Source organism: Rhipicephalus sanguineus, chromosome 2 (assembly GCF_013339695.2).
Source record: "Rhipicephalus sanguineus isolate Rsan-2018 chromosome 2, BIME_Rsan_1.4, whole genome shotgun sequence".
NCBI classification, from domain to species: Eukaryota; Metazoa; Arthropoda; class Arachnida; order Ixodida; family Ixodidae; genus Rhipicephalus; species Rhipicephalus sanguineus.
This window is the reverse complement of record NC_051177.1, coordinates 112,799,714-112,822,465: the sequence shown is the minus strand read 5'-3', so window position 1 is coordinate 112,822,465 and position 22,752 is coordinate 112,799,714. Positions and strand designations below refer to the sequence as shown.

Below are 22,752 nucleotides of genomic sequence, written 5' to 3'. Positions count from 1 at the left end.
AAACTGATTCATTTTTTCACTTTAGTCTCCATGTAACGCGTTCCCCAACGGCACGTACGTAGAGATTCCACTTCGAGTAACGTAATCTGCGCGAAGCAAATAAGCACGCCTGGAAGACGACACCAATAAGTTGCGATCTCCCATTTAGATACACAGAACTCACATTTCGAGGAAACCCTTGAGGAACATGTTCGCCGAGGCTCCGGTGAGACATGCAGGGGCGCTCATGATGGCGGACAGAACCACAGCGATCAGGAGAACCTTCCGAACGCTGTCGGCACGCTCTTCGCCCATGGAGAAGTCATCCACTGACTGCCCACCGAAACCAGGATTTGGATCTGAAACGAGGTTCATTTCTGCTCAGAGGTGAAGCTTCGGTTCAGTTGAATAACATGTCATGATGCAACAAGACGAAAATCTCACAATGAAACAATGCCAATTACGAAACAACAAGCTGTTCACTAGAGGTGAGCGGGTGAAAATTGGAGTGAAGAAAATTGTAGGTTCGCTCTCATGTACTGCAGAATTGATTACCATTACCTCGACAACCTCATCAATGCCAGAAGGTTATTCTAAATTAATTTTCTCTATTTTTAAAGTCAACTTCTTGGTTTCTGCAACCGAACTGAAGAATTATAAGAGGCATAAAACAGACAAACAGAAAGAGTCACGCGAAACAGGAAAAAACTACAGAGCATGAAGGTACAATGAAAATATGCGTTTTATTGCAATTCTAAATCGCGAAATCATGATACCTTTTTTTTTTTAAATTTCACATCGAAATATCGTTTTGATCTTCTCAGACTTCTCGCCAATACTTTCCTTTAATTTTGAATAGTTCGTCCTTGCTTCAACAGTGATAGTTTCACAAACTTCACCTGAACTTTCTTTTTGTTGTCAGTAAGGTCGTCAATGTAACAAAAAAAAATAAAACGGACAACGATGCAATCTCAAAGTCTTTGTCCTTCGCTTGTCAAAAACTTGTCTTTTGCTAACACCTTCAGACCAGTAAGATCAGGTCAAACCGCTGATGGCGACGCTGTGTCATATTCGTACATAATGTTTTTTTCATTTTGGCGAGCATTTGGCAAGTAAACGCGTGACAGTAGCAGTGAGAGCTGAGATGAAAACTCCATACGATGAACTATCGTTGTCGGGCTCTCATGTCTGATACTTCGATCCGTTTCAGGTAGCCAAGTAGGAATTATGTCATCTTAGGTGTACATTGAGGTCGTTGCAGTAAAAAAGCTCCCTTGCACTAATGAGAGTAAGGTCGTTAGCAAGAGTACAAGCGGTGCCCTTGAGATGCAATAACCTCACCAGGGTCGTTGACCTGACCGACTGCAGCGACCGCTGGGGAAGTCTGCGGCGGCTTTCGCTGGAACTCCTTGGCCAGCGTCTCGGCTAAGGGTATGGCTCCGTAGGCGGCCGCCGGCGCACTCAAAAGCATAGCGCACAGTGCAGTCGTCGACATCAGGGAAAAGAGCAGGCAGCGCAGGCTTCCCCCGAGACAGCGCAAGCAGGTGACGGTGAGCCAGCGCTGTAATCCCTGTCGCTGAGCGAGCGCCGCCATCAGAGAGCTCGATAGGCACAGCAGGATGCTCTCCTGGAATACACATGAAGGCGTGTGCAATGCATGAGTGCAATGCACTTTAGGGGCCCGGGCTGTCGTATGCTGTCGTCGTCTCATGCCGCTTGGCGTCACGCAGACAAAACCATGTATAGCATAGCCACCTGTAGAATATACATGTATAGCAAGAGAGGGGAAAAGGGAAGTGAGGCTGAGGATGAGTGATGTGAGGATAAGGAGGAGGGAAAGGAAGAAGGTATGGGGAGGAAGAAGGCAGTATGCTGTCATTGTATGCTGTCATCTTATGTCAACACTTGGCGTCACGCAGGCAAAACCATGTATAGCATAGCCATGTATAGCAAGGGGGTAGGAAGTGAGGATGAGAAGGATAAAGGGAGAGAGTAAAGCATAGCATAGCCATGTATGGTGTCAGGCAGGCGAAACCATGCATATCATAGCCATGTATACTAAGGGTGCAGGAAAGGGAGGTGAGTGTGAGGTGGAGGGGAGAGGGTAAAACATAGCATAGCCATGTATGATGTCATGCAGGAAAAACCATGTATAGCATAGCCATGTATAGCAAGGAGGTGGGAAATGGTAGTGATGGTAAGGAGGGAAGGGTGGAGGGGAGAGGACAACGCATAGCATAGCAATGTCTGGCGCTACGCAAGCAAATTCATGTATAGCATAGCTATGTATAGTAAGGATGCGGGAAAGGAAAGTGGGGGTGAGGAAAAGGAGCTGGCAAAGAAGGAGGGCAAAAGGTAAAGAATACTATAGTCATTTATGGCGTCACGCAGGGAAAACCATGTGTAGCACAGCCATATGTATTGTAAATCATAGCAAGAGATGTGAAAAGAAGATGAAGGTGAGGAGTGATGTGGAGATTAGGAGGGGGAAAAGGACAATGGAGAGTGTAGAGCATAGCGCAGCCGTGCATAGTACAATATATCAAGGCGTGGGAAAGGGAAGTGCGGGTGAGGAGAGATATGAGAGTGAGAAGGATGGAAAAGAGGAGGAGAGTGTAAAGCGTGTCATAGCCGTGTACCGTGTAGGATAGCAAGGTGGTGAAAAAGGGAAGTGAGGGTGAGGAGAATCTATGTGAGGGTAAGAAAGAAGGAAAGGAGGAGAGGGAGGATGAATCATAGCATAGCATAGCCATGTGTACTAAACTACAGAAAGAGGTGGGAAAGGGAAGTGAGGGTGAACATGGAGTGGAGGGAACGGTAAGGCTATGTGTAGTAGAGTACTGCAGCAAGGGGGAATGGGAAGTTATGGTGAGGAGGAAAGAAAGGAGGAGAGGGAGGGTACAGCGTAGCATCACAGTGTATAGTACAGTATAGCAAGGGGTGAGAAAAGGAAGTAAGGATGAGGAGGAGAGATTTGAGGAGGATGGAAACGAGGAGGGGAAGTTAAAGCATAGCATAGCCGTATATGGTATAGTATAGCAAGGGGAACGAGAAAGGTGAGGAGGAAGGGAACGAGGAGGGGAAAGGGTGCCACTGCATCACAAATGAATGTTTCCCTTCCCGCCATGGACGCCGAGCAGGCTGCATGTTTGGAAAGACAACGCGCTACCCGTGAACGCGAGCGTCGCTGAAGGGCAGGCGAATCACTACTGCGCACTTCGTAGTTTTCGCGTTGAGTGCAAGTGCATGAATTTTTTTACACTCTTTCCAGGTGCATCAGTGCGCTGATTTGATAAGCGCAGTGAAGCTTGAGTGCTTGCTGAAAGAGAGTCCGTCTGCCCACGGGACCATTACGGTAAAGTACGCTTTTTCTCGCACGATAAGGAAGTGTATCACTGTTCGACCAATGACTACGTGAGTCGGCGCGGTTCAATCCCCGTCTAGGCGAGTCAGCATTTGTCTAGCATCACTATTTCACGTACAACTTCGCTGTGTACCCCTTACAGCTCCTCGTGTGTTCTCATGTGTGATAGCAACGGCGGCATGCAAAATATGCCTTCAAGATCGTATTAAAGCATGTTGAAACTACACGCTCAAGCTCTCAAGGTTGCATCCTGCGATACGTGTGTAATGCAGGCCGGGAACAGCTCACAGAATGTCCGTTAATATCTGCAAATATAACTTAAACGTCCACTCCGGAAATTAACATATACTATAAGACAGCGTAGTAAGATTTTTTAAATGCTTATCGACCCATAAATGCAACATGCGCATGATATATGGACCAAGAGACTGCTCCACGCCACCGTGGATTTAATCGACGGGAAATTACACATATAACATGCAAACTGTCTAAATTTACTTGCGGGATGCTGAATTGGTGATGAGCATTATTGAAACGCTCTTCATGGAAACTGGGTGTGCTTGCGGACACACGGGAATTGTGCGTTGCCGCAGGTTTCACGCCATTACAGGGAGTCAAGTGGCGCTTACGTTGAAGTAGAGCCCGCATACGGTTTCCGTGCTGAGGACACCGATGAGCGGCAGGGCGACGACGGGAAAGAGGGCGGCCACGCAGAGAGGCACGGGGCGCAAGATCCACAGCAAGCTTGTCGTGACCACCACGTAGAGGCAGTGGAAGGCCTGCGGCCACAAGAAGAGAGGCTGCTCTGGGATCTTGTGGATAACAATTCTCACCTTACAATTATATAGTAGTTGAGGAAGGTATGAAAATAAATTATAACAGATGGAGGGCCTTAGGGGCGTACAGACATGGCGATTTCTTCCGTTAAACGAAGGCAGCAGGCGTCAACAACCAAGAAAACGGCGACAAGCCTCAGAGCACGCTAAGTTATTTAGTATAATAGATTTACAAAGACAAAACCTGAGAGCTGCGCCTGTCGTGACTTCAAGTGGTCACGTGGGTGCAGACTGTCGTAGCATTTTGGCACTATATCTCCGCCCCGCTGCTCTGTTATAAAGGTACATGGTTGCAATAGTTGCTGTTCGCACTTGTATAAATATGCATGCAGGTTATAGATACTGCAACATCGACTATGTGTATTGTGCAAATTAGCTGCATTGTCGCTAATATAGCTTACTTAAAGGGGTAATGAACCAACCCTTTAATGAACGCGCGAGGGGGAGACAGAAAGTTAGGTGGACAGGTGGGATTAAGAAGTTTGCGGATATAACATCGCCGCAGCAGGCACAGTACCGGGTCGATTGGCAGAACATGGGAGAGGCATTTGCCCTGCAGTGGCAGTAGTCAGGCTGATGATTATAATGATGATGAACCAGCCCATGTGCTTTGTGAAAAAACATCCTGCGGAAACCGGACACTGCTACGAACAACTCAACCAAATCTTGCAATCACGCTCGGCGAGGCGAGTTCACAAGCGGAGCGCGATTTTCTCAAGCGCCCTCTTTTTATACAGAGGCATGTGCTTATACTCTCGTCGGAGCTGCCGGCGACTGCTGTTTGACGTCAAACAGCAGATAGCATAATGTTGGCTAATGGCCAATATAAATCAAGAGCGGCGTTTGGATGAGATGCGCTTCTTGCCACGGGGTGCCGCCACGTGCTGTCGCCGCGTTCCCAGTCCGCTAACATCACGCAGTAGCCACACTATAGGGCCTACAGAAATCACAACAGGAGAGAGCGAACGCGTTTCATCACGCGCTCCCGAGGTCATGACGCGCGCTGACGTAACATCTTTCCGCCGTACCTCTCTTCCCTGTGTATCCTCTAGCGCGCACGTCGGGACGATAGAAGAGAGAAAGCGCTTAAAGCGAGCAACAAATCCCTGTAACTCCGCTCGTTCTTGACGGATTCGGAAAATTTTTGCGGCAATCGATTTGCGAGGCAATAAATTTCAATGCTGAGGTCATTCAATGGTTACTGTGCAAAGTGGTTCACGACCCCTTCAAGAACAATAGGCAAAAAGTACTCGTTCTGCTGTTGTGTCTCATCTGAGCATCGTAGGCGTGATAGGCTTGTATATACAGCAGCGGTAGGACGGAATGTGGTAAGGTGCAAATCGTTGCGAAGTACAAGAAAAGTCACGCGGACGTCGACGAAGCATCGTGCAATGTAATACGGTAATGTTATTACATTAAAATCACTCGAATAAATTATGACGTGTCATATTCATTAATTTCTTATAGGCATCTCGTATTCTTTGTGCTGATCAACGCGAGCTCGAACCGCGACCAACTACGCAGCTTCGTGCTGCTCACCGGTGCGGGTTGCATGAGCAGCGGTAGCGGTGCCAGGAGCGCCAGCCATCCGAGCACCAGGCGCAGCTTGCTGAGAGTCTGGGACGAGAGATACTCCTCGTTGCTCAACGTGGACACGTCCTCCTCCAGGTATCTCAACGTCAGCGTCCGCTCGTAGCGCTGCGCATACAATGCGAACGCCACAATTGGGCCAAAAGTACAGCTATTGCACCCTACGGGAACATTGCAACGAATGGTTCAAACATGGGCCTCGTTGGTACGACATTTTTGCTGGCGTTTGGCGCCAAAAATAAGAGCTCCTTGTTCGTCTCGCCTTCTCTCTCTTCCTGTATCAAGCATAGAGCACAAAATATGCTAATGTAAGTTGCCCTCGGCCATGAACAAGTCAAAATGTGAGAGGGGGCGGGGGCTCAGACAGGTTTCACGACCCTTAGCTTGAGGACTGCTTAACTTGGCAATAGCGTGCGTGGCTTGGTTACAACAGATCGCTCCTTAACAAAAAGTGGCAGGTGTTAATGGCGTCAGGACAGTTATGCACGTTTGCGCTTCTGTAAATGAAAAGTTGCTGCGGCCTGAGCCAAAACGTCCCGCAATGCGCGCAACTGCAACGTAAGTGCGCAAGTGTGCTTACGCAAAACTAGAACTTACTCGCCAAAGTGGTCCAGTGGTTATGGTGCTCGACTACTGGCCCGAAGATCGCGGGATTGAATCCCGGCCGCATTTAGATGGAGGCGAAATGCTAGAGGCCCGAGTGCTTAGATTTAGGTGCACGTTAAAGAACCCCAGGTGGTCAAAATTTCCGGAGCCCTCTGCTGTGTCGGCGGCTGGTGGTCCCGACGAGGGAAGCAGACGAAGACGACCGGCTCGACGAACGCGGCCGGCGGGGACGCCGTCCAGCCCCGAACACGCGGGTTGGCGCGAAGCGCCGAAGAAAAGAAGTACGTCCGCTCACAACGAGTACCGCTCACACACTCTTTTTATTTACAAGTGCGCCGGTAGAATAACGACACCAGAGCGGCGCCCCCTGGCATCTTACAAGGCATTTTCGAAACCGAAACACCAACACAACATCATCCCCTCCTCGAAAGAAAAGTGAAAAACTGAAAAGTGAAGAAAGCATGAAAAACTGAAATCACACGGAAAATCATAAGATACACATTTGAAAAATGCGTAAGACAATTCAGTTCAGTTATTTACGAAATATTGCACAGAACACTGCACACACTACACAGAGAAACAATGCATCAGTAATGCACACAGAGTAAGTCCACGGCACGTAATGAGGCAGGAGTATAAGAGAAAAGAACTTGTTATGACTAACTATTGTACATAGTCCTCATAACGTCGAGGCTTCCGACGTTTCCGCTTAGAGCGGCGCCTCTGAGGCGTAGAAGCAGATGACTGTGCACCCTGGTCACACGCGCTTGGCAAGTCCTCCCTACCTGGCGAAGGAAGCGTTCCACAGGCTGAATGTCGAGGTACCGGTGGGGCAGCCCTGGCTGGCGGACGCATCGGCGAAGTGGACCGAAGCAAGGGCGCCCGCACAGCGACAGGCACGGCCGGCGGATGCACATCGGAAGTACACTGAAGCACAGGCACACGCACAGGGCACACCGCACGAGGCGAAGCACACACATTCACAGGTCGATCCGGCATCGACGAAGAAGATGTCTCCGAAGCCGTAGGCGGTGACGCAGTGGACGACGCAGAAGCCGTGGGACAAGTCGGCGATGCACGAACGGTCGACACAATCGACGAAGCAGACTGCGTTGGAGCCGAGGTCAGTAAAGCAGGCATCGTCCCCTTTGGTACCGGAAAAGTTTTCTGGGATTTAGAAGAATAGCACTGTAGTGTATCACCGCAGATGGTGATGCCGAACAACCGAATGGCATCAAGGCCAAGAAGAGATCGGCCACATGGTGTTACAAAGAATGTTATGGGAGCCTGCACTCCGGCGTACTTGACGTTGGCCGTGAATTGGCCGAAGTGGCGAATGATTCCCTTTGAATATGAGTGCAGGACGGTAGACGAGCGTGCCAACTGAATGTGCGGAAATGAGTGCTGAAAGTCGTCGGCGTTGATTAATGAGACTGAAGCGCCTGTGTCCACCAGAAAAGACAAGGGCACATTGCCCACTGAAGCTGTAACACGTGGCTCGGAAGAAGTGTGGAGACCATCCACGTTTAGAACTGTGACCGTATTGGTCTGAGCAGTGCTCGAAGGAGCAGACGAAGAACCTGGTTCAAGACGATTTACTGGACGGGAATTGCATACGGACTGAAAATGTCCAATTTTTCCGCACGCAAGACAAGTGCGGTTTCTTGCCGGACACTGCGCAAAGTTGGCTAAATGCTGAACAGAACCGCATCGGAAGCAATGTGGAGTGGAAACCGACGACGGAAATTGCTGAAATGAGCTAAACGCTCCCTGTTGCCTTTGAAAAGAAGAATTTGGGCCGCCATCTTGACGGCTTCCTCGACGCCGCGAAGCGGAGGGGCCGCCATGTTGACCGCCACGAAAGGACTGTGCAGGCGGGCGTCCATGTTGACCGCCACGGAAGGACTGTGCTGGCGGGCGTCCATGTTGACCGCCGCGCCGAGATGAAGAAGAAGGGCCGCCATGCTGGCGCGTCCCGTGAAACAAAGGGCCGGCGCCATGGCCCCCCGCAGCAGAAAGTTGCTGCACTGAGTGCGGAGCGAATTGCTCCAACTGCACACGGACAAGTTCGTCCTCTCGCGCAATCGAGAGGGCTTCTGAAAGAGTAATGGACGATCCTTTTTGGAGGAGTCGGCAACGGACATTCTGCGACGCGACGCCAATAAAGAGCTGCTGTCTGATCATGTCATTTTCGAGCGCGCCGAACCCGCAGGACGCGGCTAGCGACCGGAGACTAGCTATGAAGTCTACCACGGGCTCACCGGGGAGCTGACGACGCTCTTGGAAGCGGAGGCGCGCGACATAATCACAGGACGCGTCGTTGAAATGGTCGTCGAACAATGCGACTGCGGCTTGGAATACGTCAGACGACGCAGGCGTCTCTGACGCGTTGACGGAACTCAAAGTCTGATAGAGTTTCAGGCCGGCGTGGCCCAATGCGTTAAGCAGAAGGGCCTTCCGCCGCTCCGGTTTGCGGGCGTCATTCCCGATGGCATCCACGTAGGCTTCGAAAATGAGCTTCCAATCAGCCCAAGGGATCGGCGGATCGCCGGGCGTGGAAAGAAAAAGCGGTGGAGGTATGGGAGACGCCATCACAAGAGAAAAACTCTACACGAAACGAAGAAAACGAGAACGAACGAGAAGCACCAACGCGAAAAGAAAGTCCGCAGTGTTCACGAATAGACGCGGAGCCGCTCGACGGGGAAAAGGCAGAAGAGACGCGACGCGGCGGCCGCTACGGAGAACAAAGAAGCGATGGCGGGAAACGCCGAAGTGGCGTCGCAGCAGAATGAAATCATTGAGGCGGACCAGCAAAAAGGAATACGAAGGAAACTGTTCGTACTTCACCTCGTCGCCATTGCTGTATCGGCGGCTGGTGGTCCCGACGAGGGAAGCAGACGAAGACGACCGGCTCGACGAACGCGGCCGGCGGGGACGCCGTCCAGCCCCGAACACGCGGGTTGGCGCGAAGCGCCGAAGAAAAGAAGTACGTCCGCTCACAACGAGTACCGCTCACACACTCTTTTTATTTACAAGTGCGCCGGTAGAATAACGACACCAGAGCGGCGCCCCCTGGCATCTTACAAGGCATTTTCGAAACCGAAACACCAACACAACACCCTCCACAACAGAGTCCCTCATACTGATATCTTGGTTTGCGGACGTAAAATCCCTTCAATTATTAATTAAAACTAGAACTCCCTAGCGAAAGTGGGCACGTGGTGAGAGCTGTTCCGACACGACTGCGTCATTTACCCGAAACGGCGGCGTCATGTCCGTGGGCAGCGTGGTGCGGTTGAGCCGGTCGATGTTGTCCGAGCGCCAGGCTTCCTCGGGAAGGAAGAAGCCCGTGTCGAGGCCGCGCATCGTCTGCGTCCGCGACTCCGTGGTCTTGGCCTGTGTGCCCTCTTCGTCAGTGCTGGGCTTCTTGCCACGCCACAGGGCGAAGCCGAACGAGTAGCGGCGATCGGGCTGTACCGCCGACCGGCTCGGGTCCGGAGGGTTGGACGTCGGGCCCCTGTGGACGGCATCCTGAGACATGGTTGCGCTGTATAGATATGGCGTCTTCTTAATCTCAGTAGGCTTCTCCTCGAGCAGCTCGAGCTCGTGATGACGATGCGCCTTTGGAACATGGCACGTACCCACTACGCCATCGCTGCATCGATGCAGCGATGGCGTAGTGGTAGAGCATCAGCTTCGCATGCAAGAGGTCCGTGGTTCGAATCCCGGTGCCGGACAATTCCCAACCGGATTTTAAAAAAAATCCGCGTTATGATGGAATTGTGTAAAAAGGCCTGGGGTGCAGCCTCACTGGCGACCACAGCCAGCAATGCACTGCCTCACCAGAGCAGGATTGGCCACCCTGGTGTAGTACTTGGCCACTACCTCCCACATGAATACACCAATTAACCCTCGGCCCTCAGTCCCCAGCGGCTGCGAAGCAACTGACCAAGGCGGCGGTCAGACCTGCGACGCAGCAGAGGGTGCTAAGAATCTCTGGGTACGGACAGGCCGCCATTGGAATCTGAATTTGGCTACGTATAACGCTAGAACTTTATCTAGTGAGGCGAGTCTAGCTGTACTATTCGAGGAATTGGAGGGTGTTAAATGGGATGTAATAGGGCTCAGTGAGGTTAGGAGGCCACAGGAGGCTTATACAGTGCTGAAGAACGGACACGTCCTATGCTATCGTGGCTTAACTGACAGAAGAGAACTAGGAGTGGGGTTCCTTATTCATAAAGATATAGCTGGCAATATAGAGGAATACTATAGCAATAATGAGAGGGTGATATGTATCGTAATTAAGTTTAACAAGAGGTACAAGATGAAGGTGGTACAGGCCTACGCGCCTACATCCAGCCATGATGATCAAATGGTTGAACGCTTCTGCGAAGACGTAGAATCAGCAATGAGTAAGGTAAAGACACAGTATACAGTACTGATGGGCGACTTTAATGCAAAGGTAGGCAAGAAGAAGGCTGGAGATCATGCACTTGGGGAATATGGCATCGGCTCTAGAAACGCCAGAGGGGAGTTACTAGTAGAGTTTGCAGAACGCAATAATTTACGCATCTTGAATACCTTCTACAGAAAACGGGCTACTCGTAAGTGGACGTGGAGGAGTCCTAATGGCGAAACTAAAAATGAAATAGACTTCATAATGTGCGGCCACCCGGGCATTGTACAGGATGTGGAAGTAGTTAACAAGATCCGATGCAGTGACCATAGAATGGTAAGATCTAGAATTCAACTTGACTTGAGGAAGGAACGGCAGAAACTGATGCGCAGGAAGCCGATTAATGAACTAGCTCTGAGAGGGAAAGTTGAGGAATTTAGAGTTTCACTTCAGAATAGGTACGCGGCTTTAACCGAGGAAACCGACCTTAGCGTTGACGCAATGAATGATAATCTGACTAGTATCATCAAGGAGTGTGCAGTGGAAGTCGGGGGTACAGTCGTTAGACAGGACATTGGTAAGCTATCCCAAGAGACGAAAAACCTCATTAAGAAACGTCAAGCTATGAAAGCCTCAAATGCAACAGACAAAATAGAGCTGGCGGAGCTTTCGAAGTTAATCAATAGGCGTAAAGTAGCCGACATAAGAAAGTATAATATGGAGAGAATTGAGCATGCTCTAAAGAACGGAAGAAGCCTCAAAGCTATGAAGAAAAAACTGTGCATAGGCAAAAATCAGATGTATGCATTAAGGGATAAGGAAGGCAAGGTCACAAACAATATGGATAGAATAGTTGAGGTAGCGGAAGAGTTCTACAGAGATCTGTACAGCAGCCGAGCCATTCAGGATGATAACGTAAGAAGGAGTAATAGCGCAGAGGAATCTGACATCCCACCAGTATTGACAGGACAAGTAAAGAAAGCCCTAAAGGGAATGCAAAGAGGCAAAGCAGCTGGTGAGGATCAGGTAACATCAGACCTGTTGAAAGACGGTGGAGAGATTATGTTAGAGAAACTGGCCACCCTGTATACGAAGTGCCTCTCGACGGGGAGGATACCAGAATCTTGGAAGAATGCCAACATCATCTTGATCCATAAGAAAGGGGACGTCAAAGACCTGAAAAATTACAGGCCCATAAGCTTACTGTCGGTTGTCTACAAGCTATTTACAAAAGTAATTGCTAACAGAATTAATACGACATTAGAGTTCAATCAACCAAGGGACCAGGCAGGATTTCGTACAGGATTCTCAACAATAGACCATATTCATACTATCAATCAGGTGATAGAGAAATGCGCGGAATACAACCAACCCCTATACATAGCCTTCATAGATTACGAGAAGGCATTTGATTCGGTGGAGACATCAGCAGTCATGCAGGCACTGCGGAATCAAGGCATCGACGAAGCCTATATAAACATAATGGAAGAAATCTACAGCGGATCCACAGCCACTATAGTCTTCCATAAAGAAAGCGACAGAATCCCAATAAAAAAGGGCGTACGGCAGGGAGACACGATCTCTCCAATGTTATTCACCGCGTGTTTACAGGAGGTTTTCAGGGCCCTAGATTGGGAAGAGCTAGGGATAAGAGTTAATGGAGAGTATCTCAGTAACCTACGATTCGCTGATGACATTGCATTGATGAGTAACGCGGGAGACGAATTGCAGCTCATGATTACTGAACTGGATACGGAAAGTAGAAGAGTAGGTCTGAAAATTAATATGCATAAAACTAAAGTAATGTGGAACAATCTTGGTAGAGAACAGCGCTTTGCGATAGGTGGCGAGACACTGGAAGTTGTAAAGGAGTACGTCTACTTAGGACAGGTAGTAACCGCGGAGCCGAACCATGAGAGTGAAATAACTACAAGAATAAGGATGGGTTGGGGCTCATTCGGCAAGCATTATCAAATCATGAATGGTAATCTACCACTATCCCTCAAGAGGAAGGTATATAACAGCTGCATCTTACCGGTACTTACCTACGGAGCAGAAACCTGGAGACTTAGAAAGATGGTTCAACTTAAATTGAGGACGACGCAGCGAGCGATGGAAAGGAAAATGATAGGTGTAACCTTAAGAGACAGGAAGAGAGCAGAGTGGGTCAGGGAACAAACGGGGGTTAATGACATCATAGTTGAAATCAAGAAGAAGAAATGGATATGGGCCGGGCACGTAGCACGTCGGCAGGATAACCGGTGGTCATTAAGGGTAACTGACTGGATTCCAAGAGATGGCAAACGCGTGAGGGGGAGACAGAAAATTAGGTGGGTAGATGAGATTAAGAAGTTTGCAGGTATTACGTGGCAGCAGAAAGCACAGGACCGGGTTGATTGGCGGAACATGGGAGAGGCCTTTGCCCTGCAGTGGGCGCAGACAGGCTGATGATGATGATGATGATGATGACGTACCCACTATGGAGTACGGGCCAAGTATTTCGTAATTGAACTCAGAGTTCTTAGGAAATGGGGCTCACATTTTCAGGAATGAGCACTGCGTCATAGCGAAGCGAGTAAATATGAAAGCACGGTTTACTGCTGTTACGGAGCGACACGAACATGGGCTAGAGCCGTACTCTCCGAAAGTGAAGACGACGAGTGCCCTCGAAGCGCTTTTTTTCGAAAGTCTGCCCTTAGGCATAATATTTATTCAGAGGAGTCCACGCCCGCGAAGCGCTTGCGCGTGGACTTTTCAGCCATCTTGGTTGGCTGCCGCAATACCGTTTAAATCGGCCTCTCACCTCTCAAAAAATTGCTGCAGATCTAGGGCGGCGTTTTGGAATCTGCATACAACCAAGCTCGTTCGCATCTTCGCCTTTCACCTAACGCTCAGATGTACACCATCGAGATGCACACAATCATTGCATCGAGCCTCTTGCCTTTTCGAGCCTGTCACTTAGGTGCAAGCCGCGGTGCTATTCTGACTGGTCTGCACAAACTCATTCAATCATCCGGAAGATTGCGCTGCTAGTGCTACCGAACACAGGAATCAGAAACCTTTTAAATATGTGTACATTTATTTATTTATTTTATGGGCCTCTGCTTGGATTAAAAGTATAAATATAATGTTTCCTTGCATCATGTTTCATCCTTCCTTTTGTGTGTGGATAATGTTTAGTATCGCTTCATTTAATTCTTCGTTCGCGCATTTTCTTAATGAACTAATGCGTGGTCATTCCCCATCGTGGGTATTCCCCCCTCTTGCGGCATTCCTCCCTCTCGCGCTTGTGTTCGTGTGGTTTAGTCTTCGTAATGAACTAATACGGCGATCTGTGCGAGTTGGTACATTAACATCTTCGGGTAAACGTGCAGCGCGGCGCAGGTAAAGGACGAGAAACGGACCACACGAGCGCTGACTCTCAAGTGAAAAATTTATTTCGTGCACAAACAAAGATGCGTTTAAGTCACACGGTGATTGCCAGATAAACAAGAGAGAATCGCGGGAACAAGCCATTCAGAAATTTTATTTCTTTTCTATGCAGTGCGATAGAAGTTTGGCTGACACAACGAGCGGTATCAACGTGCATGTGATAAGCTTCGATTATTTCTCGGCTTCTTTGACCTTTATTTTTGTACATCACGGCTGTTTCTTGAAACAAGGGTTCACTTTTGCATCTGCTGCAATGGGCGGCCAAATTAGAAGTCGTAGAATTTTTGTACAGCGCCGTAGTGTTCTCTGGGGCGAGTATTCAAACATCGACCAGTTTGCCCGCAATACACCTTGTTCTTTGGGGTAGTTTATTCAATATCGCTCTCTTGTGGCGAGGTTTATTAAGGGCAAACTGGTCTAATTTAGTTAATAATTACTACACTACAGATAAAGACAACAAGTAATGTCCCCTATGTCTTCCTTGGCCTGATTTTCTGTTGGATTCATTTGGTTGTCTAACGAAGAAACGAGTCCCTCGAAAAAAATTCCCTTTCTCTCGTTCCATCGACTTAGTTGCATGGTCGATCGCCTTTACGGTAAGATTCCATTGCGGGTAGGCCGATATCAAAAAAAGTTGGGGAGGGGCGAAACATGTAGGGAAGGGTGTTTCAGCTCCACTAACGTGAAAACTGGGGAGAGGCGAATCATGCAGTGTGCGCCGGTGTTTCCCACAGCAAAATCACTGCTAACGGGGAAAGAGAGACAGAAGAGAGATTAGACACAGAGACCCGCAGTCCGCTTTTAGTTAACGTGCAAGGTGCGAATCTTTATTGTTCAACTACGCACAAGAGAAATCTTCCACCGGCACTATATTCAGGTCAAGATCCAGTGCCTATATATACGGGGTGGCCGGTAAACGGTTGTACAGAGCGAGCAGTCGATTTTTTCAATCACGAAACTCGCTGGCAGACGCTGCGCGCATCGGCGTTGTCTCTCGCGGGCGAGGGCGCGTTCTCGTTCCTTGCGAGCTAAGAGTTCAGCGTTCATCGCAGAAAGAGCGTTTCCATAGTCAACGCGCGCCGTTCGTTCTCTCTCGCCACACGGCGAGCGCTGAGTAGGTGGCGTTGCCTGAGGCGGTGGCGCACTCTCTTGCGCTCAAGCAAAGGGACCGCGCTCAGCAGTCGACGATGCACGCAGATATCTTAAGTTGATTCGCGCCTAAAATAGTTTATAGGCGTAAAGAAGTAGCCTCGTGCGCGGAACAAAAGAAAATCTGTTAAGCGGCTGTCACCCGCGTCTGGTTATCAGCTCGTTGTCGCTCGCTGTGCGGCCCAAAAATTCCCAAACGACGCATGTATATACTTTAGATTTGTGTCTAGGCGAGTCAATGGTAACTATTCGGCGCTGTTTCCTAAACTTGTTCTCAAATTATCAATGCATAAGCTTAGCAGGAGCCACATGTCCTTAATATTGCGGCGGCAAGCGTGGCACATGCCGGGCGGTGCCGTAATTTTTGAATGTCAAGATTACAAAAGTGTCATCGATATCTCAATTTCCTATGGTAGGCGCCACCAGTAAAATCAAAATGAACAGTGAAGGAAAACGACGATTATCCGCACTAAACCCGGGACCGCAAAAAAGCTGTTTTTACACGGGGCTTAAGGTCTCCCTTTATTGACGGGGGGGGGGGGGCTCAGAGTACAGCGGCCTATATACATACATACACATATACATACAGCCCCTCCTTAAGAAATGGAAGGGCCCCCCCTTCCCTCTCCCCCCCTGACTTTACGCCCTGTGTGAACTGCGATACTCATGCTCTCATAAAGATTGGGTAAAAGCATGGCGCAAAAGTTGTTTTCTCTGCCTCTTTAAAAAGTGCACCATCAAGCATGTAAACAAATATTTAGAATGGGACGAGGGCATAGTTTATAAAATTCCTTTCACGTGCGGAAAATACTATATTGGGCAGACCGGGTGCTGCATAATGACAATAATAATAATAATAATAATAATAATAATAATAATAATAATAATAATAATAATAATAATAATAATAATAATAATAATAATAATAATAATAATAATAATAATAAGTGTTGGGGTTTTACGTCCCAAAACCACGATATGATTATGAGAGACGCCGTAGTGGAGGACTACGGAAATTTCGACCATCTGGTGTTCTTTAACGTGCACCTAAATCTAAGTACACGGGCCTCTACCAAAGACAAGAATAAGAGAACATAGGTACGCCGCAGAGATGCTGCAATCACCAGGGCACCTAGCTACTCATTGCGCAAGATGCGGATGTGATCCCATTTTTAACCAAACGCAGACTTTGGCGCATTGCAAAAAAGATGTCTAAAAGGACACGCGAAATCATGGACGAATTTTTCATGTTTAAATCACACAATCACGTGAGCTCTGCATCTATTGCCCTCAGTGAGGCAGCCTTTAAATTTATCGACAACCGCCAGATTAGTTAAGAATACACACGCGGAGCAGGATAGCCTCAAAATGACCTGCTTCCATGAACAACACGTTGTAACATAATCTTTGTTATCTTCAATATTTTTGTGTATATCTTCGATGTGCTTTTGCGAAAATGAACAGTTGAAAGTTTGCGCACCACTTGTCCTATCCTCTTGTTCCGTTACTTGTTTGTGCATTTTGCTGAGCGCATCTACATAACAACTGCGATACAGCAGCTGAATAAAGATCCCAGATAACAAAGCATCCTAGGCTAAATGTGCAGTATTCAGCTTCAAGAACAGCCGCCACGGTGGTCTAGTGGTTAAGGTGCTCGACTGCTGACCCGAAGTTCGCGGGATTGAATCCCGGCCGCGGCGGCCGCGTTTCCGATGGAGGCGAAAATGCTTGAGGCCCGTCTACTTAGATTTAGTCGTACGTTAAAGAACCCCAGGTGGTCGAAATTTACGGAGCCCTCCACTAGGCATCCCTCATAATCTTGGTTTTAGATGTTAAACCTCAACAGTTATTATCAACTGCAAGAACCCCATTGTACACAATAGCTTTGTATTTTTTTTTCAAGTGCGCACGCCGTAGACAGCGCGCACACAGGCGGCGTGAAGCTTCTGCGTCTACACACGCGATACGCTTTCCGTATCGGAAAACACCCACTTACTTCGTCGTTTCATATCAACTATTAGTTGGTGCAAAATTAGAATCGCAATGAACGTTTATTCCAGCCATACCTTGGAACGCATGCAAACAGTCGCGTTAATGACGTCAGTTTCGCGTCGCCGCGTCGCGCTCCTGACAGATTTTACGACGGTCGCTTCGTCGTTCGCTGGTTTCTCCGGCCAACCAGCTTCGTCCGTGAAGCTTTACAATGTAAACAGCGCCCTAGTATTCACCGTTGAAAAAATTTTCGCCCTAACAACGCACGTGCGCACATAATAACTAATACGCGAATCATAATGCTGAGGCATGTTGTTCATGCTTCCTCATTTTTTTTTCGTGTTTTCCAAATGCAGAATCCTTCTAGTGTTCAATCAGATTCATATCAAACTAACAGCGACTCCTCTTTTTACTGTGGCTGGTAATATAATACGAACACTTTTTACGAGTAACTTGCCATCTCGGAACAGATGTCTCGAGACGGGCGCATGTCACGGTGCCCGACTTCTAAGACGTCTTAAGCGTTACCTAACCATACTGTTCCGCTATTTTCAACATTGAAACAGCTGCCTTTAATTAAATTATTGAGAAAGATAATTAGTCAGTCATTTCAGTCAGCTATTGGGGCATGCAGTAACTGTGACATGCAAATAATGCCGTCATTTTCAGATAATGCACACGACCAAGCCGAAAAGCGGTTTAAGGTCTAGGCGACTTTTCTCTCTTTTTAATCTGTTGATCTGTATAAATAAGAAAAGCATTTTCTGCTGCATGCCGTTTTCTGCAGAGAGCTACAACCTGCCCTCGACTATATTTTCATGTCATTTACCGTAACGATCTGCTTTTTTTTTACTTTATTTCCTCTGATACTTATCCTTCCTCAGCTCATCCAGCCCGGGTTAGGGACGAGTGCTCAAGTGATGGACGTGGAAACACAAGCATACGAAAACTGTGTTGTCCAGGATATTATCAACAAAGAACAGTTATTTGTGACACTAAAATGTGAATAAATGGCTGAAAGCGCCAAAGCTGGGTGGCGGGATGTTCAGTCTTAGGGTCCACTTCGATTCTATATCATATTGCGGACATCTATACGTCAGCAGCCGTTTATATGTATACATCGTTTTTTCTTCCATAATCGTGATAAACATCGGGAACTCCGCCAGCTTTCAATTATCATAGACGTCACGAGCATCACAAGCACAACAAGGCACTTTGGACAGCCACGTGTTTGTTTTTGCTTTTCTGCCTGCATGTATTGATAGGAGCTAAACGCGTTTCTAGTTCACCCCGCGCTCTCGGGAATCCCCGTTAACGCACGTCGGCTGCCAAGAAGGAAGGTGCGATAGAGTGAAGTAACGGCTTAAACGCACGCTTTCGAATAAATACGGGGCAGCTTTCGAAATGCGCCATAAGAAAGCGTGTAAGCGGCTTTATCGTTTTCGCCGTATTTGATCCCGTCAGCATCGTTGGTGGCTCACGATACGGCAAGCAACGAAAACACTCGGGAGCGTGCCCGTCTGATCTTTAAAAAGAGGACCCTAAAAAGAAACATTTGTTTCTTTCTGGCTTCCAGTTTTATACCGGTGATGTTAATTTATCAGGAGGGGGGAGCCCTTGCCCCCCCCCCCCCTCCTGGCCTATGGGCCTGGTACTGGCGTATGCATCCGAAGCAATGGCCACTGGGCTGTACGCACGTTTTCCTTCCACTTTTTATATCCTCCCGGAAGCTCAATCATGAAGTCAATTGACCCGAGTGATCAAGGTAACCACAACGAAAGGCGGATGCGTTTAACGAGGACACCTTCGCCAGCCTCCAGCTGCCTTTATTTTTCCGCATCTAAATACGGTCTTGTACTTGGCTTACTGCCAGCGTTTTGTAAGCAAGCGAGACGACGTGCTTGTGGAATACCCACGCGTCAACTCTCGTTCCCTAATGAACGAAAATTCAATTGTCGCTTGTAGCATCCAACGTTGCGCAATTAGATGATTGGATTTGAGGGCAGGCGCTTCAACGTTCTGTGACGCCTGCAGAATACCATAAAAAGCACGACTACTGCTTATTCAGCTTAACTTGCGTCATCTTTCTTCGTTCTTTTTTTTACTTTTCTATCGTCTTTCCTCTTTCTCTCCTCCTATCTTCAGTTTCTGTATTTGTTCTCTCCTCTCGAAATAGTAGGCAGGCTTTGTGCCCCTCTAGGTGGCAATTCTCAGCCTGATCTCTCCCTCTTTCCTTTGCGTCCTTGTGTATTCGAAGCAAATAATAATAATAATAATAATAATAATAATAATAATAATAATAATAATAATAATAATAATAATAATAATAATAATAATAATAATAATAATAATAATAATGAAGCCACAGCAACACGGAGCGGTGGCGGCCGATATAAGGCATAACATCAAGGAAAGCACGGATGCCGCTTACGCAGCCTAGTCTATCATGCCGAAGTCACAGTTGCATGCAACTTCACAGTGCACATCGGCAACATTGAACCATGATCCTTCGAACAAGAAGCTACCTCATGTGAACAAAGAAGTGATCATAGTGCTGCTTTCATCATTGTGAGATACCCATTGGCGTGCTCATCGACAAGCAGGAATCAACATCAGCTCCGTATGCATTCGAGGTACAGGATGCTCTAAACCCAGTACCCAGTAAACTCAGGCTCGTGACACTCGGTAATTTCGCGTTGATGTCGGAGATGTGTCGATTTCTACACTGAAAATAAGCCTGAGGCCCCACGTCTAATTCTTTCGCGAGCATATATTCACATATCGGACCCCCTTAATTCTTAGTCGCTAACCCAATGCTCTAACTCCTATGAAACTGTCAAGATGTACGAACCAATATTTTTTCGGCCTGCAATGAAAGCAGCAACGTTGAATTTCACATGTTCACCACTTCTCTCTCTGTTTGCACTCCTTAAATCCCTTACGCCCACACGAGGATAGAAAACCGGACGCACGACTTGTTGATCTTACTGCCTTTTTTTTCCTTCTTTTCCTCGTGCGCTCGAGCAATAGGTCAAAGGAAACGATTCTCGTGTTGTACATATAGTGTTTAATGTTTTCTTGATTTTTTTACAGCAAGACATTGGTGTAGCCCTATAATGGGAAATTTTGCGCACGTTAGTATTGCCTGTGTAAACATTTCCTGGTCCAAAGGGCTAAATATCGCTAATCGTAAGGCCTCGCATAAACATATTCGTACGGTTTGTTCTTTTTCGTGTGTAAACTGCCCCCCTGTTATCTGCAGCACCGTGGTAGTTAGCAGCTAAGCGAAAACAAAACCCAACAAAGAAAATGTGGGCAGCTTGCACTACTGGTGCAAGGCTGGACTAACAGCGGAGCTTGCACCGACCTAGCTTATTGGCAAGGTACTAATTAGCAAGGTTTATTAGCCCGGTCTTAATTACCAAGACCTTAATTAGCGTAGAATTGATTAGCAAGGTCCTCCTCTGTTCCTGTATGTTTCTCTCTCCTTTCTCTTCCGTTCATCTGCTCTGTTTAGAAAAAGTGGTCGACGACTTAGAATGCTATGTACTCTACACTATGGTGTGCTTAATTCTCTTTTGTTTTCTTCCAAAGGCATAATTGTGCAGAAAATGGCAGTCTTCCACTGTTGATTGAGATACTGCGCTGCGCTTTTATTATTTTTAGAAGACACACGCATTGAAGAAACGCCTATATTGCAAATCTATCGTGTCAAGCCCAACAGTCGTGCTGGTCACAGGCATTCTTATCCGCCAAATCACTAGGCGATACAGAAAAATATGCCATAACTGTCCTCATTTCTCAAATGTGCATCGCCAAGAGCAAACTGTCTTTATTTACATTCTATCCGAAGACGAAAAAGAGGACGGAGAGAGAGGGAGCGCTGGCGAAGTTTTCCGTTGCACGCGCTAGACGCGGCTTAGTTTTCTGGTCACGCGAAATGGCGAAACGAGAAGCTTAAAGGGCCCCTCACCAGGCCACATAGCAAATTTTAGTTAGACGCTGGAAGTTGTTGTGTGCCGAATGAAGAGCTGCATGCCGCAAGAATTTTTCAAATCGGTTCATTATGAGCTGAGAAAAACAATAATTTGTAGCGGCGCGAAACCATGATGCGAGGAGGCGAGTTTCAAACCCTTGCCACTCGCCCGTGTAGCCTTAGCAAGCCAAATCCCTTCCCTGCCCTCTTCATTTGACACATACGCATGAACACGTCATGCGCATGCATGGTCACGTGCGCATGACGTGCCCGAGCAAGCCCGAGCACGCGAGCGGCGTTGCACGGCCGCTACCTTTTTTAGGGGCGAAGCTCCTTAAGGCGGCACCCGTTCGTCCCTCGTCGTGCTCGTAGTAGTGAGTAACAAGTCTTACCCTTTGACCTCCAAGGTGGTGCCGGTGGGAGATTTCTCCTGTGCGTTGTTGAACAATAAAAAATTCGCAGCGTGCGCGTTAACTAAAAGCCGAATTCTTCTGTCTCTGTAGAAGTGTAAGTGTTAGCTAAAAGCCGACTTCTTCTGTCTCTCATTCCCATTAGCAGCCATTGTTTACCTCCAAGGTAGTGCCTGGTGAGATTTCTCCTGTGCGTGATTAAACAATAAAAATTTTGTTCAAAACGCCGTTGATTGATGAAATAAACCAACGAAAGACGCCAGATGTTTTGTAAAAACAAAACGAAAGAACGCCAGATGTTTCTAAAGCAAAACGAAAAAGACGCCAGCTGCTTAACGAAAGACGCAAGGTGTTTTCTAAAGCAATGGTTTTCTAAACAATGAAAATTCACAGCGTACATGTAAAATTAAAGTGAGCTGCAAGTCGTCATAACTCATCGAACCTTTAGTATAAACGCGCCCGATCTCACGTCGGTGATGATGTACTGGGCAGAATTCACGGAAGATTCACGGTTTACCGATGAACCTCCGCAGCTTCGCCCACTCATCATCATTCACTCCGTGGATATGCTGTGATTTTTTTTTATGTAGCGGCCATGGGCGTTTTGTCGGCGTTCTCTGCGGTGTAGTGCCTGTTTTTGCCGGACGGGCATGAAAGTTGCGACATTTGTACGGGAACGAGAGTGGCGGTATCATGAGCCAGTGCCGCATTAACGTTTACTTGGACGCGGTAGAATAAATGAGCATAATGAGTGCTTGAACGCGCTATAACATTACTTTCGCTTCCAGGGCTGGCGTCTGCTCGATGCGCTAAGCGCGGGGACACGAACGCATGGGAAAGGGAGGCACATTAGCCCCGCATCTCGCTGCAATTCACGAAAAAAAAAATGAAAAAGACGCACACATTCCCTTGTGTGTTTCATTATTTCTCTCAAGTTTTATTAATCTATTCAAGCAACAAATTACACAAACTACACATGTCGTGTCAAATAATTATCGCAGTGTCACGTGCTACTGTTGGCG

General features: G+C 47.8%; 1 protein-coding gene across 1 annotated transcript in view; it reads right to left on the bottom strand.

The window, feature by feature from the left end:
* The window catches only part of LOC119383536 (solute carrier family 13 member 3-like), a 30,895-nt gene extending 20,959 nt beyond the window's left edge, over positions 1–9,936 (bottom strand). The window contains exons 1-5 of the mRNA XM_037651745.1: positions 9,631–9,936; positions 5,719–5,877; positions 3,973–4,122; positions 1,321–1,606; positions 164–338 (exon numbers count right to left, since the gene is read on the bottom strand). Coding sequence (XP_037507673.1) covers positions 164–338; positions 1,321–1,606; positions 3,973–4,122; positions 5,719–5,877; positions 9,631–9,915 — 1,055 coding nt within the window. The 5' untranslated portion in view covers positions 9,916–9,936. The remainder of the gene's footprint in view (positions 1–163; positions 339–1,320; positions 1,607–3,972; positions 4,123–5,718; positions 5,878–9,630) is intronic.
* Positions 9,937–22,752: the final 12,816 nt, after the last annotated feature.